The following is a 17,976-nucleotide window of genomic DNA, read 5'->3' as shown; positions in this document are numbered from 1 at the left end:
CTTTAATTGGAAGATTTTTTTTCGTCTCATGTTTTCCCCCATTTACTCATTGACCTTTGGCACCAGTGACTTTGTTGAGTTTAAAGTAGCTGTTGAATTATTGTGTGTAGGAGCTTGCTTGCTTGCTAGTTGGATGGTTTTAAAAAAGAGGAATCTTAGGTGGCCATTTGTAATGCTTACTTACATGCCCAGCAGTATCAACAACAATTCTTTTTCAAATGCAGTTTGAAAGCTTCCATAGTTCTAGTTGGAAGCTTTATTACTTTGTGGGTTTTTAAAAGCATGTGCTAGATGCAAGTGAACTTGGAACCTCAGAATTCCCTCAGCGGATCACTGAGAGCTAGCTTCCTGGAGAATGTTAGGATTGTCCATCTAAGAGCTCTGGTGTGGCAACACTGATAATATGGTGAAATGAAACAGAAGTTCAGTAGCACCTTAAACACTATCAACAGTTATTCCAGCATGAGCTTTTATGAGTCAGCTCTCATTGCTTCAGATACAGTGGACGGAAAGAATGGAACCTTGACTACTTAGCGTGAGGGTTTCTTCTACTCTGAGGTAGGGAGGGCATCTTGAGCGTCGAGTGATTCCCTTCCCATGCTCAGGGAGGCAGGATCTGATTTCCTCTTCCTGTCTCCTGGGTGGGAATTGCCAGCTCAGTTTCAAACTTACCAAGCTATAACTCAGATAGGAAGGAATTAAAGGAAGAACAACAACTATAACAATAACAGCTAAACTATATTTGGAAGAAAAAAAACATGTAACAAGAACTGGCTGTAATCCAGGCTGATAGAAGGTCCTTCTGTGGTCCCAGAAAGCCCTTGTTGCCACCAGGGACTGATCAGGCTGAACCCCGCCTTGCGCATCTTTTTCGTGCTCTTTTTTGTTGCAACGCCGTTCTTCCTTTTAGAGGAGCTGCTCTGATGCTTGCTCTCCTCCTCTGTAGGGCCGCAAGGGCGGTCCTCTTGAGCGATGAAGTGTCAGCTCCACATTCCTCTGGGTCTGTTGTCGTCTCCCTCGTTCATCCAATGAGGAGGAGAAGGAAGGGAAGGAGAAAGCGAGTGGAAATAGAGTCAAAGTAAAAAGGCTGTAGGCAAGAGGTTGGTAGAGCTAGGAGTAGATCGGTAGAAGGTAGAAAGGAATAGGATTTTCCCTGAGTTAAGGCTACCTGCTCTGGTGCTGCTGCTCTTCTCCCAGTGAGGCAGGAGGGAAACTGAGCTTGTGATTCCTGCCCAGAGACAGGAAGAGGTAATCAGATGCTGCCTCCCTGAGCATGGAAAGGGAATCACCCGACCCTCAAGATGCGCTCCTCAGAGCGAGAAAATAATTTTCCTCATATTTATCCAAACACTTACACGGAGGGCGGGGGCGGGGGGGGGGACATGAGCAAAGAGAGGCCTGGTATCATAAATCAGGTGTGGTTCTCTGTCAGGGACTTGAACAACTTAAGTTTTTATAGATAATGAATTATGAGAGAAGTCAGAGGTTATAGCCTCTCTTCTGCAGTGAAGGGAAATAAAAGTGAAATAAAGCAGGATAAATAAACTAATTAAGGAAGGAGGAATCTTAAGCATGAGAGACTAAAATGACACCAGTAAAGGGTCATGATATGCTAGAACATTCGAAAAATGGTTTATTAAAGTTTCTAAGAAGTGGGTCCTGTTCAGTCATTAGAAATGGAGTGAAGAAAGACAATGTGGTGCCCCTTCTGCCTGCCCAAAGTCTGAGGAACGCAACCAAAATTTCTTCCTGGCTATTCTGGCATTACAGGAGGTTGCAGAGGAAAGTGGTCACTTGATGGTTCTATCATGCGGCCAAGTTAATTTTTTTCAGCTTGCTGTGGTTTGGAAAAAATGGGCTTGGCTGAGCATGGGACAAATTATACACTTGCTTCACTGCGCTTCCAGCTGCAGTGTGCGTTGAATTCCCCATTAGGCTTTGGGATGTGCATGATCTTTCGGTTTACAGAATGTACATTCGTACTGTAAGCTGTTCAGGAAAGCTGTCTTCAGTAGGTTGCAAGGGTTGGAATATACTAGTGTGGGGGGTTAAAAATCCTGAAATGCTCCCCCCACTCCACTGGTGGCCTTTTTCTTCCAAACTTAGCAGCTTCCCAAGGAGAGCCGTGAAGGTGGACTCCAAGCTGCATCCTGCTTGCACCCAGCTCTTGGCTTCAGCAGCAGAATTGTAATTGGGTCCTTGCTGATTCCAGGCGGTGATTAAAAGAAGGAAGACTCTTCTGATCTCACCCTTCCCCTCCTCTATAGTGTTAATGAAGCAGAAAACCACTCACTGTGAGTAAAACAAGAGCACAGCATCATCTGCAGGGTAGCAGAGATATAAAGCCACCAGCAAGTGGAAGGGAGAATTTGCTCCCATGCTCCAGAGATGAGGCTTGCCTGCATATCACTCACACATATAGCACAATATGAGCTGCGGTGTGTCATGGCAACATCTGCCTTTTCAGAGCAAGGGGGTATCTTGTGCTAAAACAACTGAAGAGCCACCAAATCTGGCTAGTGATAATGCCCATTGCTACTTAAGCTGTGCCCTGACCAGGATAGCCCAGGCTCGGAAGCTGACCAGGGTTGGCCTTGGTTAGTATTTGGTTGGGAGACCACCAGGGAAGTCCAGGGTCATTACACAGATGCAGGCAGTGGCAAACCACCTCTGAACTGTCTCTTGCCTTGAAAACCCTACAGGGTCACCATAAGTTGGTTGCAACTTGACAGCACTTTCCATCACCACCACAAATGCTTTGCTTTGAACAGAAACCCTACATCAAAGCAGCTTAGACTCCTTGCTGAGGAAAAAATGAATTCTGCTATCTGTTCCTTAAGCATGTGGGCAGCATAATTTGCTTCTGCTGTTTATGGTGTAGGAACTGGGGCCCAGTGATACTGGGGTACATTTTTTAAAAGCTTAAGGTCCCAGGTTCAGTCCTCAAAATGATTTTGCTAGAGGGTATCGGGAAAGGCTTTAGAGAGCCACTGCCAATTGAAAGAGACAACACTGAGGTATCAGATTGGTATAGAACACCTTCTTATATCCTAGAACACAGTAGGCAACTTGGTTGCCTCATTTCTCACGCTCCATGACTGTGAAGGTGCTCCCTTACCTATTGAGATGGGGGGAAGTTGTGGCTCAATGCTTTGCATGCAGAAGGCTGGGGTACCAATCCCCAGCATCTACAGTTGAAGAAATTCAGGTTGCAGGTATTTAGAAAGACCTTTCTCTGCTGAGACCCTGGACAGCTGCTGCCAGTCTGAGTAGACAGTATTGAGCAGGATGGACCGATGGTCTGGCTCAGTATACGGCAGCTTCATATGTTTGTGACTGCTCAGTGCACAGAGACACATTTTCAGTATTTCAGCAGGCATTTCATACAACCTTGCAACCCTATTTTCATAACCTTGTGGGCTACGAAATGCTGAAATTCTCAATCACTGAGCTCTGCACCCAGTGTGGTTAGAATATCAAGGGAGAACTTGTAGGGAAAGTGCTTTGATTGCCACAAGAGTAAAGCTGGAAAGGATGCTTCATTCCAGGCTGCCACTGGAAGTAAGTTGTTGAGGACCACCTCTTGTGGTAACAAGATGGCACTCAAAGTTCTCAGGCTGAGGAAGGGAGATCCAGGAGGATGCAAACAGGGTTGTTACCACCTTATCTTGAATAACTTCTAACTGTAGCAGTTGTTTGTAGGGCTGTTGGGAAAAGAATTTTGGTAACATTCAGGTTCGGGTTTATTGGCCTTCTTTTTCCTCGGGAAAACCCAAATGCCGAATTTCCTATACCGGTAAAGGTAGAAACTGGGTTTTAAATTCGGGTTTCTCGAAAAATTTGGCCATTTAAACCCTATGGGGGCTTTTTGCAGCTTTCCACGGCTCCTGGGGGGGCATTTTTGGAGGTAGAGGTCCCAAATTTTCAGGGTAGCTAGAAGGGACTCTCCTTTCAAGAACACCCATGTTTGGTAAAGATTGGGTCAGAGGTCCAGAGTTGTGGGGTCTGGAAGGGGTCACCCCATCCTTCTCCATTGAAAAGCATTGGCAAAGTGGCTGTAGTCAGATGCTTTAGTGTGATCTTTGCAATGTATCTTAATGTATCTGGATACATTGTATCTCTTTGGAGGCTCTGGGTGAACTTTCCCACCGTTTAAAGCCCAGCTTCTCCATTGAGATACATTGTGAAGATCACACTAAAGCTTCTGAACACAGCCACTTTGCCAATGCTTTTTTTCGGTTCGGTTTTTACCAAATCAAAAGCCTTAGTTGTTTGTTCCTTCTATATTGTGTTCCTCTCCCCACATGAACAGGGTACACAACCCAAGCACGGTATCTCATTTTTTCATTCAACAAGCTTCTATATAATTGTATCAGTCTTTTTAATGATGAAAGAAAAGAGGAGCTTGTTGTAACTGCATGTTTTCAAGCTGCTTTTTTCCTGCACAATGAGGACTAGAATCTCAGAGCATTCATAAACGTGTCTGCAATCAAAATTGTGCTCCCACACACACAAATAAATCCTTGTGATTGACTCACTCACTGCATTTTCACACAATAATGGTATCCACAAAAACATATCCCTGCCCCAAAATAATTGGTACTTTTTTCTGTGATATATATTGCAAAATCCTCAGGAAAGGTAGAATTTGAAAGAGAAACTGGGATTTTTTCTTTTTTTGCCATCAAGTCACAGCTGACTTATGGCGGCCCCATAGGGTTTTCAAGGCTACAGGTATTCAGAGGTGGTTTTGCCATTGCCTGCCTCCGAGTCACGACTCTGGTATTCCTTGGTGGTCTCCCACCCAAATACTTGCCAGGGTCAACCCTGCTTAGCTTCTGGGACCTGACAAGATCAGGCTAGCCTGGGCTATCCAGGGATTTTCTAGTCTAAATGAAGGCCCAGCTGATCCTTCAATTTATAATGCAGCCACAGCCATTCACAGTCCATTTAAATATTGTAATCCTTGCTTTCTTCATTGGTGTGCCTGCAAATCTCCACAAAAGGTGGATCTGTAGTTTTCACACATGCATATTTGGGGAAATCCAGCAGAATTGCTATGAAATTAATCCATTGCTACTGAGGAACAATCTTTCTGGTTTTTTGTTACCTGTCTCAGGTGCTGATATGCCCTATGCTGGCTGCCACTGATGCCTAGGATTTCTGCAGGTCTGCCTGGGTCTTACCAGCTTCCTTTCTCCCCAGGTGGCTCTCCTACCTCTTGCTGTTCATCCTAGATTTGGTGATCTGCCTTATCGCTTGCCTGGGGCTGGCTAAGCACTCAAAATATCTTCTTATTACGTAAGTACCCACAGCCATTGCATGGGGTGTGCTGGCATATCTATATGCAGAAGGTGTCTGACATTGTGTGGAACTGGAGAGAGTACCTTTTCCAGGCAATGGCTTGTGGGACTTCCCTACCTTGTAGCCCCTAGAAGAAATGGGTTCTTACCTAGGTTGTCCGCATGGAGCAATTTCATTCTTCCTATCTTGGCTTTCTAGGCACCAGGGAATTGGGGTTCATCTCACTACAGGTTCTGCAGGAGACTGCCTTTCTCCCCACCCCTGTTTCTCTGTTTCAGCTGTACCACCAGGCTGTTTGGCCTGGCTTTCTCATTTCCTCTTAGCAACCTTTCTTCCCTTGCATTACTGTGTCTGCAGCCAGGCAAGGCTAATGGGTCAGAATGTGGGATGAGCAGATGATGGGCCAATGAAGATCCCCGTCAGGGTGAGGCCATGGCTCAGTGGTACAGCATTTGCTTTGTATGTAGAAGGTTCCAGGTTCAGTCCCCGGCATCTCCAATTATAAAGGACCAGCAGTAGGTGATGTGAAAGACCTCTGCCTCAGACTCTGGAGAGCCGCTGCCAATCTGAATAGACACTATTGACCTTCATGGACCAATGGTCTGATTCAGTATAAGCAACTTCATGTGTATGTGTAAAAAAAGAAAGAAAAAAAGGGCTTATATAGTAGATGACAAGAAAGACCTCTACCAGAGCCTCACTGCACATCTGAGTAAATAATGCTGACCTTGATAGGCCAGTGGTCTGACTCAGTGTAAGTAAGCCTTATGTGTTCAAGATGCCCACTCTATATTGCTTAGCACAGACTGCAGTTTCCTTCTATGGCACAGGTTTGTGAGCACTGGAGAGAGCAGGTATTTGTGTACTTGGTGGGTACTTAGGCTAGTTCTTACACTGGTTAATTACCCTTTTCGCCACTTATTACATAACTATGTGGTATGAGCGCTCCTAGAACGGTTGATAACAAGGAAATCAGATACTTTCATAGTTGTTCACACATTATGTCTTGCACAAATTTTTCAATGCAGATATGTGTTGGGTGTCCACAGATCTGCATGAACAGATGTGATACGTCTTGGGCAGGAGTTGTCCAGTACAGATCATGAGGCAGGAGTCTTGCCCAGTTAGTTAGACTTGGAACTGAGCAACCTGCATTGATCTCCTCCTACCTCTCTGGTGGTCCCAGTGTGTGGCTTGTGGCCTGCATCTGGATGTGATAACGATCTGCCTCCGGGGGTTGTTTTAAAAGCTAGTGTGACAAAGATTACCACTTAGAAACTAAGTGATAAATGGTGCAGGCAGCTGTGGGATTTCTAAGCCTAGTTTTGGCCGGGAAAGGGTGGGGTATAAATTTAATAAAATAAAAAATAAATAGTTCCTAGACTTGTCTTCCCAGTAAACCCCACTTCTGTGCTCTTGCTGTCTGCCTTTGTCCATAGGATGCTGTGCTGTGGGCTGTTCATACTCATTCTCAGCTGGGGCTCCTTTTCAGTGGATGTTGCGGCAGCAGTGGTAAGCACAACAACAGCTGCTTCCCTTTTACTAACCAGTTTAATAAAGCTGAGGTCACTCTGAGTGCTTGAATCAGTAGCTCAGTGCATCATGAGGGCTTTGGATCAGTGGTAAAGCATCTGCTTTGCATGCAGACAGTCCCAGGTTCAATCCCTGCCACCTCTAGGTTTTTTTTTAAAGGTCAAATAATAGATGGGACAGACCTCTGTCTGTGGTCCTGATGAGCCACTGCCAGTCTGAGTAGAAAACTTACTTTGATAAACCATAAGGCAACTTCATGTGCATTTGTGCATTTTGCATGCGTCTTCTCTGGCTAATGCAGCCTCTCTTACTGGTAACTAGGGGCTGTCTGTGAGCTTTCCAATGGGTAGGTGCAAAAGGCCTGCTGATAAGGCTGCACTTATGCCAGGGCAAACACTTTTGTTCTCTTGCTGTGTATACTGTTCAGTCTTTCCTGCCCTCCCAACATTCAGGGTAATATAGCCTCTTGGTTACTCACATGCCTTGGGATTCCCACTGCCAGCCTGATTGTGAGTACGAAAGGGCTGATTATTAAAGGGTGTGAAGAGGTCTTGAGACTTGTTTTGTTTTTCTGCTTTTCCCTGGGCTGCACTGTATTATATGCTGGGCTTCCAATGGCAGCAGAACTTCAGTATTCCGTAACTTAGATCCTACTAGATCTGCGAGTGTCGCAGAGTTCACAAAGGAGTACTTTCTGGCCTGGCCCTTGCATTGCAACCCACTGAAACGTTGTTCCTGGCTGTGTTTGGGGATCCTCATAACCAGCAGAGGGTGTAAACTGGAGGGTCTGTAAGGGGGCGGGGGAGGGGGAAATCAGTGAAATCCACCAGCCCAGCCAGTGGAAGCGCTCTTCCATTTTTGGGAAATGGACTGCCGGAGTTGAGCCATGTTTGTGCCAGTCCCCCTTTAAGAAGAACTAGTGGAATGTCGTTCCTCTGTTAGATTTTGGGGCAAGAAGTTAGGCACTCGGCGCCTTTTCTGCCATTTGTCAATTAGTCAATTTGTCAATTCCATTCTTTCAGCAGCACCAAGCAGATCCCATTGATCAGGAAGTATTTCCCTGGTTTTGCAGCCTCCTGACTAGGGCTGTCGATTCGGTTCGTCCCGAACCGAAAAAAACAGCTGAATTTCCCCTGATTTGGCGGTTTTTAGTTCGGGATGAACCGAACTCAAAAAAGGCGGGAAAACAGGGAGCCGAATTCAGTAAGTTCGGGGTGTTCAGGAATAAATTCGGGGTTTGGGTCAGCAGCAGAGGGGCAGGGGGTCTTTAAACCCCTCAGCGCAGTGGGGCTTGACAACCCGTCCCCCCTCTGCCCGGGTCTCCCGGGAAGAGGGGTGGGGGTCTTTAAACCCCTCTGCCCTGCCCTCGCAGACAGCGCAGAGGAGCTTGACAACCCCCCGCCCCTCTTCCCGGGAGTCCCGGGAAGAGGGGGGATGGGTTGTCAAGCCCCTCTGTGCTGAGGGCTTTAAAGACCCCCCGCCCCTCTGCTGCTTCCCCGAACCCTGAATTTGCTGAATTTATTCCCGAACATCCCAAACTTTTTGAAGTGGTGGGCGCCGCCTGGCCAGGCGGCGCCCAGTACTTCAAAGACCCGGCCGAATTTTTCCCCGAACTCCGGATCTCCCGCCGAATTTCGGGGATCCGAAGCGGGGGAGTTCAGACTTCGGCACGGCCCGAATTTAAAAGGGCCGAATTTTGCTGAAGCCGAACTTTACCGAATTTCTTTTTCAACAGCCCTACTCCTGACCACTCTGCTTTCATCTTCCACCATACCAGAGGCTGATTTAATTCAGGAGAGAAAGTCAGACAGCAATTTTTTTGAAGCAAAATGCTTCTTCTATCGATGTACATTCATAATATAGGTATGGGAGATGCCAAGATCAGTTTAAGCCTCATGTGTGAAAATGCTTCCTAGTCCCACTTGCAGTCATCACAGTGGCTTCCTTTTTCATGCACTTCTTGCAGGGTACCAGTGATTTCTGTGTCGCCCCGGACAAGATTATCCTGAACATGACGCAAAGTGGCCTCAGTGCAGGTAACGGGTTTTGCTCTTGCCATATTGATACCAGGTACCCAAACTCTGCTTTCAGAACCACTGGACAAAGAGACACATCACTGGCAACAGTTTATGAAACCCAAATAGCATCCCTGCACAAACCGGCATACTTCTCTGTAGGATGTCTCTAGAGTTCATAGAATCATAGAGTTGGAAGGGGCCATACAGGCCATCTAGTCCAACCCCCTGTTCAATGCAGGATCAGCCTAGAGCATCCCTGACAAGTGTTTGTCCAGCCGCTGCTTGAAGACTGCCAGTGAGGGGGAGCTCACCACCTCCCTAGATAGCTGATTCCACTGTCGAGCAACTTTTACTGTTAAAAAAAATCCTAATATCCAGCCAGTACCTTTCCGCCCGCAATTTAAACCCATTATTGTGAGTCCTATCCTCTGCTGCCAAAAGGAATAGCTCCTCGCCCTCCTCTAAGTGACAGCCCTTCACATACTTAAAGAGAGCAATCATGTCCCCCCTCAACCTCCTCTTTTCCAGACTAAACTTTCCCAAGTCCCTTAGCCTTTCCTCGTAGGGCTTGTTCTCCGGGCCCCTGATCATTGCTCTCCTCTGCACCTACTCCATTCTGTCCACATCCTTATTGAAGTGAGGCCTCCAGAACTGCACACAATACTCCAGGTGTGGCCTGACCAATGCAGTGTATAGTGGAATTATGACATCTTGTTATTTAGATATTATGCCTCAGTTGATACACCCCAAGATTACATTAGTTTTTTTGTCGCCGCATCACACTGGCTGCTCCTATTTAACTTACGGTCCACTCATACCCCAAGATCTTGTTCACACACACTGCTACCCAGAAGTGTATCCCACATCCAGTGTGCATGTCCCTCATTTTTGTTACCCAGGTGTAGAACTTGGCACTTATCCTTGTTGAATTGCATCTTGTTCACATCTGCCCATTTTCCCAGTGTGCTCAGATCTCGTTGAATGCTATCTTGATCTTCTGGTGTGTTCACTGCTCCTCTCAATCTGGTGTCATCTGCAAATTTAATGATTAGCCCCTCCACACCCTCATCCATATCCTTTATAAAAATGTTGAAAAGTACCGGGCCCAGAAACAAGCCCTGTGGCACCCCATTGGACACCTCCCTCCATTCATATGAAATGCCATTGACAACTACTCTTTGAGTGTGGTTCTCCAACCAGTTCCCTATCAACCTAACTATGAGTCCAGTCCACAGCCCTCTAGTTTACCCATCAGAACATCATGGGGAATCCTGTCAAAAGCTTTGCTGAAATCCAAGTAAACAACATCGACCACAGTCCCTCGATCCAGTAAGCTCGTCACTTGATTAAAGAAGGAAATGAGGTTGGTTTGGCAGGACCTGTTGGGGACAAATTCATGCTGACTTCCCCAGATCACCAGCTTGGCCTTCAGATGCTCACCGTTTGACATCTTTAATATCTGCTCCAGTATCTTCCCTGGGACAGAAGTCAAACTGACTGGCCTGTCGTTTCCTGGGTCACCCCTCCTTCCTTTTTGAAAAATGGGATAACATTCTCCCTCCTCCAGTCTAGTGGCACATCTCCCATCCTGCAAGAGGTCTGGAAGATGATAGACAAAGGACATGGTTCAAGCAATAATGCTGCAGCAGATTTAAACTGTAGGAATGTAAGCCTAGCTGTGTGCGGAGTGCCCACAGCCATAGCTGTGCTTGTGTCAGAGTTGAGTTTAGCTTAAATAACAAGTGGCTTATTTTAAAAGGATGTTCTCTGAGCTGACTCCTCAGTTAGCCCAGCACTTGCCTGTTGCAGCTGATGAACTGAGAAGTGAAATGCACTGTTGATACTGCCCCCCTTCCTCTTCCAAGTGGCATGAAACTATAACACTGGACAAGCTGTAATCTAAACTAGAGGTTGCTAAAGCTGTGTTGAACTACAGTGGGTGCCACTGTGACTGATGCTTCCCCCTTGTGTTTTTTTCTTTGTAGAGATAGTTCGCTATTACCTGTATTGCAGCCAGAGTCTAACCAACCCCTTCCAGCAGGTATGTGCTTGACCACATGTGCTCTCATCAGAGAGCTCCGCACTTCAACCCTTACTGGGCAGAGAAAACTGCATTATTTCAGGAATTAATGTAACTTTCTGGCTCCCTCTTTGGAGAATTGAGTCCCTTGGCTCTGTCCTGTGAAGTCTATCCAAGGAAATGGGCTCTTGGTTATGATAACTGAGCATAATTCAACAATGATGTTTTCCTTTGGATGCATGCCTCGTGGCTTCCCTAAATCTTGGCATGCCCCTGCATTCCAAAGCTGTCAGTAGAAAGGGGCAGCCATTCATAATAAGCTATGACATGGTTGTTGGGGATCCTTTAAGCAGAGAGATCCATCTTCTGTAGCTTTCACGGCCATGGTATTTTGGGTCTTCCTTGGCAATTAAGACCTAGCTTCTCGGATTTGGAGGAGGCCGACGTTGACCTGTACGTTTGAAGGGACTGACGCTCTCCAGTACTTGGGTTTGGAACGTTCTGTGAGAAGGAACGCCTGACTATTAATTATGACAAAACAAAAGTAATGGCTTTTGGTAATCGCCCTAATTATAGGAGGTGGAGCATAAATGGCCATTGGTTGGAACTGGTAACCCAATTCAGATATTTTGGAACGACAATCCAGGCATCTGGCTCCAAGCTGGCCCATAATACCTATGTTGCCAATTTAGGGGAAAGATCAGCCTGTTCAATAATAAATTTTCTCCGGACCAAAGGGACACACTATATTCCAGCCGCCCTTAAACTTTTTCAGGCGAAAACTCTAGCACAAATGTTATATGGAACACAACTTGACTCTCCACCCTCATGTCTTATTCCCGTGGAACGAGTGCAATCTAAGTCTCTTAGAGCTGCCCTGCAATTGCCAAGATGTGTATCAAATGCTATGATTCGTTTAGAAACTGGCATGATGAAGGTGGAGGCAAGGGTTGTCTTTTCCTCGCTTTATCTCTGGCTGAAAATTAATTTCATCCTCAAGGGTCTTCTTCCACTGATTCTTTGTGATACCTTTAGGTCAAAGTAGATAATAGCCATTGAAGACAAACTAAATAACCTGGGTTTTACCCCCCTAGCACTACTTCAGTTAGGGTGGGATCAAGCTAAGTCAACTATAAATGAAAGGGTTAAAGATACTGAGTGACAAGTAGATCTAGCAAGAGTGCCCCAATTTATGGCTCCCCCCCACTCCAAATTTATCCTTTCACCAGCAGCCTATCTCCGTTACTTAGAGATAAACAAATATAGGAGGGCTTTTACCTTGGCTAGGTGCGCAGCCTTACCCTCTGCTATGTTAGAGGGGAAATTCAAGAAGGTACCCAGGGCAAAGAGACTATGCCCCTGCAAATCCGGGGATTTAGAAACCACTGAGCATGTTCTCCTGAACTGTAACTTTTACACTATACCCCGTTCTAAGTTCACTGAGCCCCTCATACTGAGAATGGGACCCGACAGGGAAAGAGAAAAGGTAGAAAAGCTCCTACAAAATGATAATCCCTCAATAACCTCTCAGGTAGCAAAAATTTTGTACGGCTGCAATGAAAATTCGTTGTTACAGAGTAGTCTCTATCTATCTATTAGTACTTGGGTGATAGTGCAGGATATTGGGACCCCTGGCCTGATGAGTCAAAGCTTGGATGATTTTGTGCTGTTCTTTGTTTGCAGGCTCTGACCATCTACCAGCGTTCTCTCACTACCATGCAGATCCAGATCCAAGGACTGATGCAATTTGCTGTACCCATTTTCCCTTCTGCTGCGGTAAAAAGCATATGTTATCCTAAGGAGCAGTGCATGACTTTGAGGGTCCATCTGTGGAAATTTTTGAATATACATTTAAAACTGGGACTCTAAACAAATTTGTACTTTCTCTTAGGCTAGCTGTAATAGAGGAGGGGCATAGCATAGAGAATGCCAGATTCTGCTGTGGACCAATTGAAGTGCTGGCAAACAGGAGAAAGAATAAAGCATGCAGTTAGGAAGGCATGGATGCCCTTAACATGGAGTAGGATAAGTGAGCCAGGAGACCAAATAGTCTGTGCTGCAACTATCCTGGAAGCAGTCTCTCATACCATTTAGAAATTGCTGGTATGGGGAGTGGCCATGGCTCAGCCGTGGACCATATGCTTTGCCATGGGTACCAGGTTCAATCCCTGGCATCTCCAGTCTCAAAAGGGTTGGGTAGTACATGATATGAAAGATCTGCACTTGAAACTCTGGAGAGCCACTGCCAGTGAGAGCAGACATTGTTGGACTCAATAGACCAATTAGTCTGAGTCAGTGTAAGGCACATTCCTATGTGTGTTCTTGCAGATTTATAGAGATAGGAACCCTGACCATGACTCAGCATATCTTGAGCAAGTCATGCCAGGCACATGCTCCTGTCAATTAAGATCACCAACAGAGGTCCTGCTAGGGCTGTTGAAAAAAAAAATTCAGTAAAATTTGGATTCGACAAAATTCGGCCCATTTTATTAGGGAAATGCCGAAGTCACTTCGGGTCCGTGCAATTCGGCATGAGGTCCGGAGTTCGGGGAAAAATTAGGCCGAATAAAGCCATTAAAATCACAACCGCACCTTTCCACGGCTCCGAGGGGGGCATTTTGGGGGGTAGAGGTCCCAAACCTTCAGCGTAGCTTCAAAGGACCCTTCTTGCAATAACCCACAAGTTTTGTAAAGATTGGATCAGCGGGGGCTGAGATATGGGCCCCGAAAGGGGTCCCCCCTCCTTAATGTGCATTTGCAATTAGCAGAGCTTGCTGCCCACTCAAAGCTCCCAGCCCCAAGGGCAGGGCAGGTGCGAAGAAGTTTGCAAACCATGCAAAGCAACACAACCATGCAAACCATCATGTTTGCAACCATGCAAAGCAACACCTGACGCCTGGGAGTTTGCAAACCATGGAAAGGGACAGAAGAAGTTTGCAAACCATGCAAAGCAACACAACCATGCAAAGCAACAGGTGATGCCTGGGAGTTTGCAAACCATGGAAAGGGACAGAGGCATGCTAGCTAAGCATAAGGAGCAGGAGCCGGAGGGGGTGGAATTTCCCCTTTTGCATCGGACTCGGGACCAGGCAAATGCATTCTTTAAGTCACAATTTGAAAACCAGTTTTGAGCAAGCATCAAAATAGACTTAACCGATCTTATGAATGAGGGAAAACCTGAGGACACACAACTGAAGCCCCCTCTCAAACCAGGGAGAGAGAGACTCGAGGGGGCACACCCCCCCAGGCAGAATAGGCGAAAGCCCCCTTTGGCTCCCCCCCACACTGCTCCCTCCCCACACATACACACAGACTCTGCTTCCCCCCCACACACAGGAGAAAAATTATAGATTAAAGCCCCAAAAGGGGTCTTACTGTGGATGTCTTCTGTTCCATCAGGAGGGACTGGGAAGACTGGATAATCCAATACGATTCCATTTAAGCATAGGAGGTTTTGCCTTGGATTTGCCGCTCTCGAGATGCATACAGGATTGGCTGATCCCATTCATCCCAATAGGGAAAAGGGGGGACCCCATATCTCGGGACCCCCTGACCCAATGTTTACAAAACTTGGGGGGTCTCGCAAGAAGGGTCCTTTGAAGCTCCGCTGAAAGTTTGGGGTCTCTACCCCCCAAAAAGCACCCCCTGCAGCCACAGAAAGGAGCAAATGTGCACAAGCACCCCCCCACACGGGGATTTCTCTCTCACACACAAACAGATACTCTCTCTTTCTTTTCCCGGGCCGCGCAGCAGCTGGGCTCATGCACTCAATCGCTCAAACTGACTGGCCAGAAGAAGACCCAGCTTGGCCACCGATTGGCTGCAGGAGAATGCTGCTTACTAACTGATGGTTATTCTGCTGCACCGAACCCCAAATTTGCCGAATTTATTCGCTGAACACCCCGAATTCGCTGAATTCGGCTCCCCGTTTTCCCACCTTTTTTGAGTTCGGTTCCATCTGAACTAAAAACTGCCGAATCGGGAAATTTGGCTGTTTTTCAGTTTGGGACGAACCAAATCGACAGCCCTAGGTCCTGCTCAGCCTTCTCTAATTTTCTGAGGTTAGGTCAGCATCAGGTGCAGGGTTTTCTCAGTTGTGGTGCCAGGCATATGGTATGTCCTCAGAAGAAGAGGAAGAGTTAGTTTTTATACCCTGCTTTACCTTTAAGGAGTCTCAAAGTGGCTTACAATTGCCTTCCCTTCCCCCCCCCCCCACAACAGACCCCTTGTGAGGTAGGTGGGGCTGAGAGAGTTCTGAGAGATGAGCCTGCCAGATCAGACCAGTGGTTCACATAATCCAGCAAACTGTTTCACACAATGACCAGCCAGTTGCCCTGGAGAGACAAATAAAATAGAGCACAGAGGCTGAATTCAGAAGTTTGCTGCCTCTGGATATGGAGGCTCCCTTCAGTCACCATGGCTCGTAGCCATTAATAGAGCGGTCCTTCATGAATCCATCTAACTCCCTGTTAAAGCTATCTATGCTCGTGGGCATCACGACCTCTGCTGAGAGTGAATTCCACAGTTTAATTACTGATTAAGTAAAGTATTCCCTTTTGTCTATTCTGAGTCTATTTCCCAACAATGTCATTGAGCGCCCCCCAAGTCCTAGTTTTATGGAAGAGGGAGAAAAAGCTCCCTCTATTCACTCTTTCTACTCCATGCATAATTTTATAAACGTCTATCATGTGTCCCCTTAGCTGTCTTTTCTTTCTAGGCTGGTAAGTCCTAGTCTCTCCAACCTTTCCTCATAGGAAAGGTGCACCAACCCATAATCGTCTTGATTGGCCCTCTTTTATACTTTTTCTAGTTTTGCAGTACCCTTTTGGAGATACAGCAAGCAGAGCGGCGCACAGTATTCCAAAAGAGGCCGCAACATAGTTTTATACAAGGGCATCACAATATTGGCCATCTTTTTAGTCCCTTTCCTAAAGTTTTCACTAGTGCCTCACTCCAAGATCTCTTTCAATCTCAGCCTAAATTTAGGATTTTTTGTTCCGGTATACATCACATTACACTTACATTGAATTTCATTTGCCACACTGTTGCCCACTCACCCAATTTAGAGAGATCCTCCTCTAGCTTTTCACCATCCTAAATCACGATGGGTTAGTTAATAGCAGTACAAAAGAGCAAGAGTCCAGTAGCGCCTTAAATACCAACAAAATTTCTGGTAGGGTATGATCTTTCGTGAGCCACTTTTCTTTTCTACTACCATCCTAAATATTTTGGTATCATCTGCAAAACTGGCTACTGCACTGTTTGTTCCCAATTCCAAATCATTTGTGACAGAGCTCTGGTCCCAGTACTGATCCTTGTGCAACCCACCTCTCTCTTCCCAGCACTATGAGAGGTGGTAGTGGTGGAAAGGGCTGTCAAGTCGCAGTCAACTTATGGTGACCTTGTAGGGTTTTCAAGGCAAGAGGTGAACAGAGGTGGTTTGCTATTGCTTGCCTCTGCATAGAGACCCCAGACTTCCTTGGTGGTCTCCCCCCCCCCCAAGTACTAAAGAGGGCCAACCCTGCTTAGCTTCCAAAATCCGACAAGATTGGGCTTGCCTGGGCCATCCAGTTCAGGCTCCATTGTAAGTACTGTCCCTTTATTCCTACTGTCTTCTGCCCTCAGCAACTTGCCTAGCTCCAGACCACTTGAATTTTCAGCACTAGATGAAAACATTTATTTGCCCAGGACATTAAATCAGCCAGTGTCGTGTCAAAGACTGCTTTTTCATAGATTCATAGCTGCAGTTCTGCTTTTGAGCAAGGAAATGGCCAAAGAACCTTCCAGGCCCCGGTTCCAATATGCAGTGATGCTTGACAAAGGATGACAATGGTAACAGTTACCAGAGTAAGTTGCAGGAGGCTCAAGATTCTTTTCAGGACTGTAGGAAAAATACTGGGCTGTGAATTCCAGCTTTGTCTCCACTGCTGGGTGTATTTGGGAATGTATCCACTCTGGTACTGCTGCTAAGCCATCCTACTGAATATGTTGTTCTGTTCACCGCTGTCAGCCTTTGTTTATGGCCATCCTCCTTCACCACTTTCCCCTCACTGCAGAAAGACCTTCTTGGTATGCAGAAGCTACTCAACTCCTCGGAGACTAGCCTCCACCAACTAACTGCCATGTTGGACTGCAGGGGCCTGCACAAGGTGAGCAGAATGCAAAAGGTATACAGTGTGGTTTTGGGGCACAGGCCATTGGCAAAGAACTGATTTGTTCCTCCCCACTGATTACAGGATTATCTGGATGCCTTGGTTGGGGTCTGCTATGATGGGGTGGAAGGCTTGTTGTACCTCATCCTCTTTTCTCTGTTGGCTGCCATGGCCTTCTCCACCATCATCTGCGCCATGCCACATTCCTGGAAGCATTTAGCCAGCAGGTAAGATGTTGAATAGTCTGCCTGGGACAAGCCCTGGGAGGAAGAGAATGTTGCATGGAGGGTGGTTTTCTTCATGGTGGCATAAAAATGGGGGGAAATGGTGTACTGTGGTTTTATTTTCTAAATCTGATACCTCTGCTTGCTTGCTTGCTTATTTCTGCTGCCTATGTTCATGGAACAGTATCATCGGAATCATGGGGAAGTCTTTTTCTCCTGCCTTGATCGCAAATCACTTCAAAGATTCTGAAGAGCATCCTAAATACCACCTAATGGGGATCCTCCATTTAACCTTAGGTTTGCCTAGCATAATGTGACGTTACTTAGCAACACTCCTACATGATCTCCTGGAAGCAATTAAGGAAACTCATGAGTCTGCTGCCTGGTAACAGACCCACATATGCTCATCATACATGTACCAAAAACACAGGAGAGAGGGGGTGGGGGTTGAGGAATGTAAGCAAGCAGGTAGGAGAGAAGGACCAGCCAAGAAGAGGCCCCCTAGCCTTGCCCATGCAACTTATGTGCATCACCATGGTTTAAAACATCAGCTGCTGATTACCTCTCAAGCTTATGAGAGCCGCAAGTCCCACTTCCAACATCACGTCAGAGTTGGGGACACATAAACTGTCTGGTGTCTTCTCATGCTTTTGTGTAACCTGTGAACCAGCCTTTGGGTTCTGTCTGTAGAGAAAATTAAATCTGTGTTTTTCAGTTGTGGGGAA

General features: G+C 46.4%; 1 protein-coding gene across 2 annotated transcripts in view; it reads left to right on the top strand.

Moving 5' to 3' along the window:
• Positions 1–17,976, top strand: part of TTYH2 (tweety family member 2) — an 85,775-nt gene that overhangs the window by 57,553 nt on the left and 10,246 nt on the right. For both annotated transcript variants that reach the window (XM_056855523.1, XM_056855515.1), the window contains exons 5-11: positions 5,206–5,301; positions 6,744–6,816; positions 8,804–8,873; positions 10,841–10,896; positions 12,559–12,651; positions 16,932–17,024; positions 17,112–17,254. In XM_056855523.1, the coding sequence (XP_056711501.1) occupies positions 5,206–5,301; positions 6,744–6,816; positions 8,804–8,873; positions 10,841–10,896; positions 12,559–12,651; positions 16,932–17,024; positions 17,112–17,254 (624 nt within the window). The remainder of the gene's footprint in view (positions 1–5,205; positions 5,302–6,743; positions 6,817–8,803; positions 8,874–10,840; positions 10,897–12,558; positions 12,652–16,931; positions 17,025–17,111; positions 17,255–17,976) is intronic.

The sequence above is a fragment of the Euleptes europaea genome, chromosome 1 (genome assembly GCF_029931775.1).
Source record: "Euleptes europaea isolate rEulEur1 chromosome 1, rEulEur1.hap1, whole genome shotgun sequence".
In the NCBI taxonomy this organism is placed as follows: domain Eukaryota; kingdom Metazoa; phylum Chordata; class Lepidosauria; order Squamata; family Sphaerodactylidae; genus Euleptes; species Euleptes europaea.
This window is presented reverse-complemented; position numbering and strand designations above follow the sequence as displayed.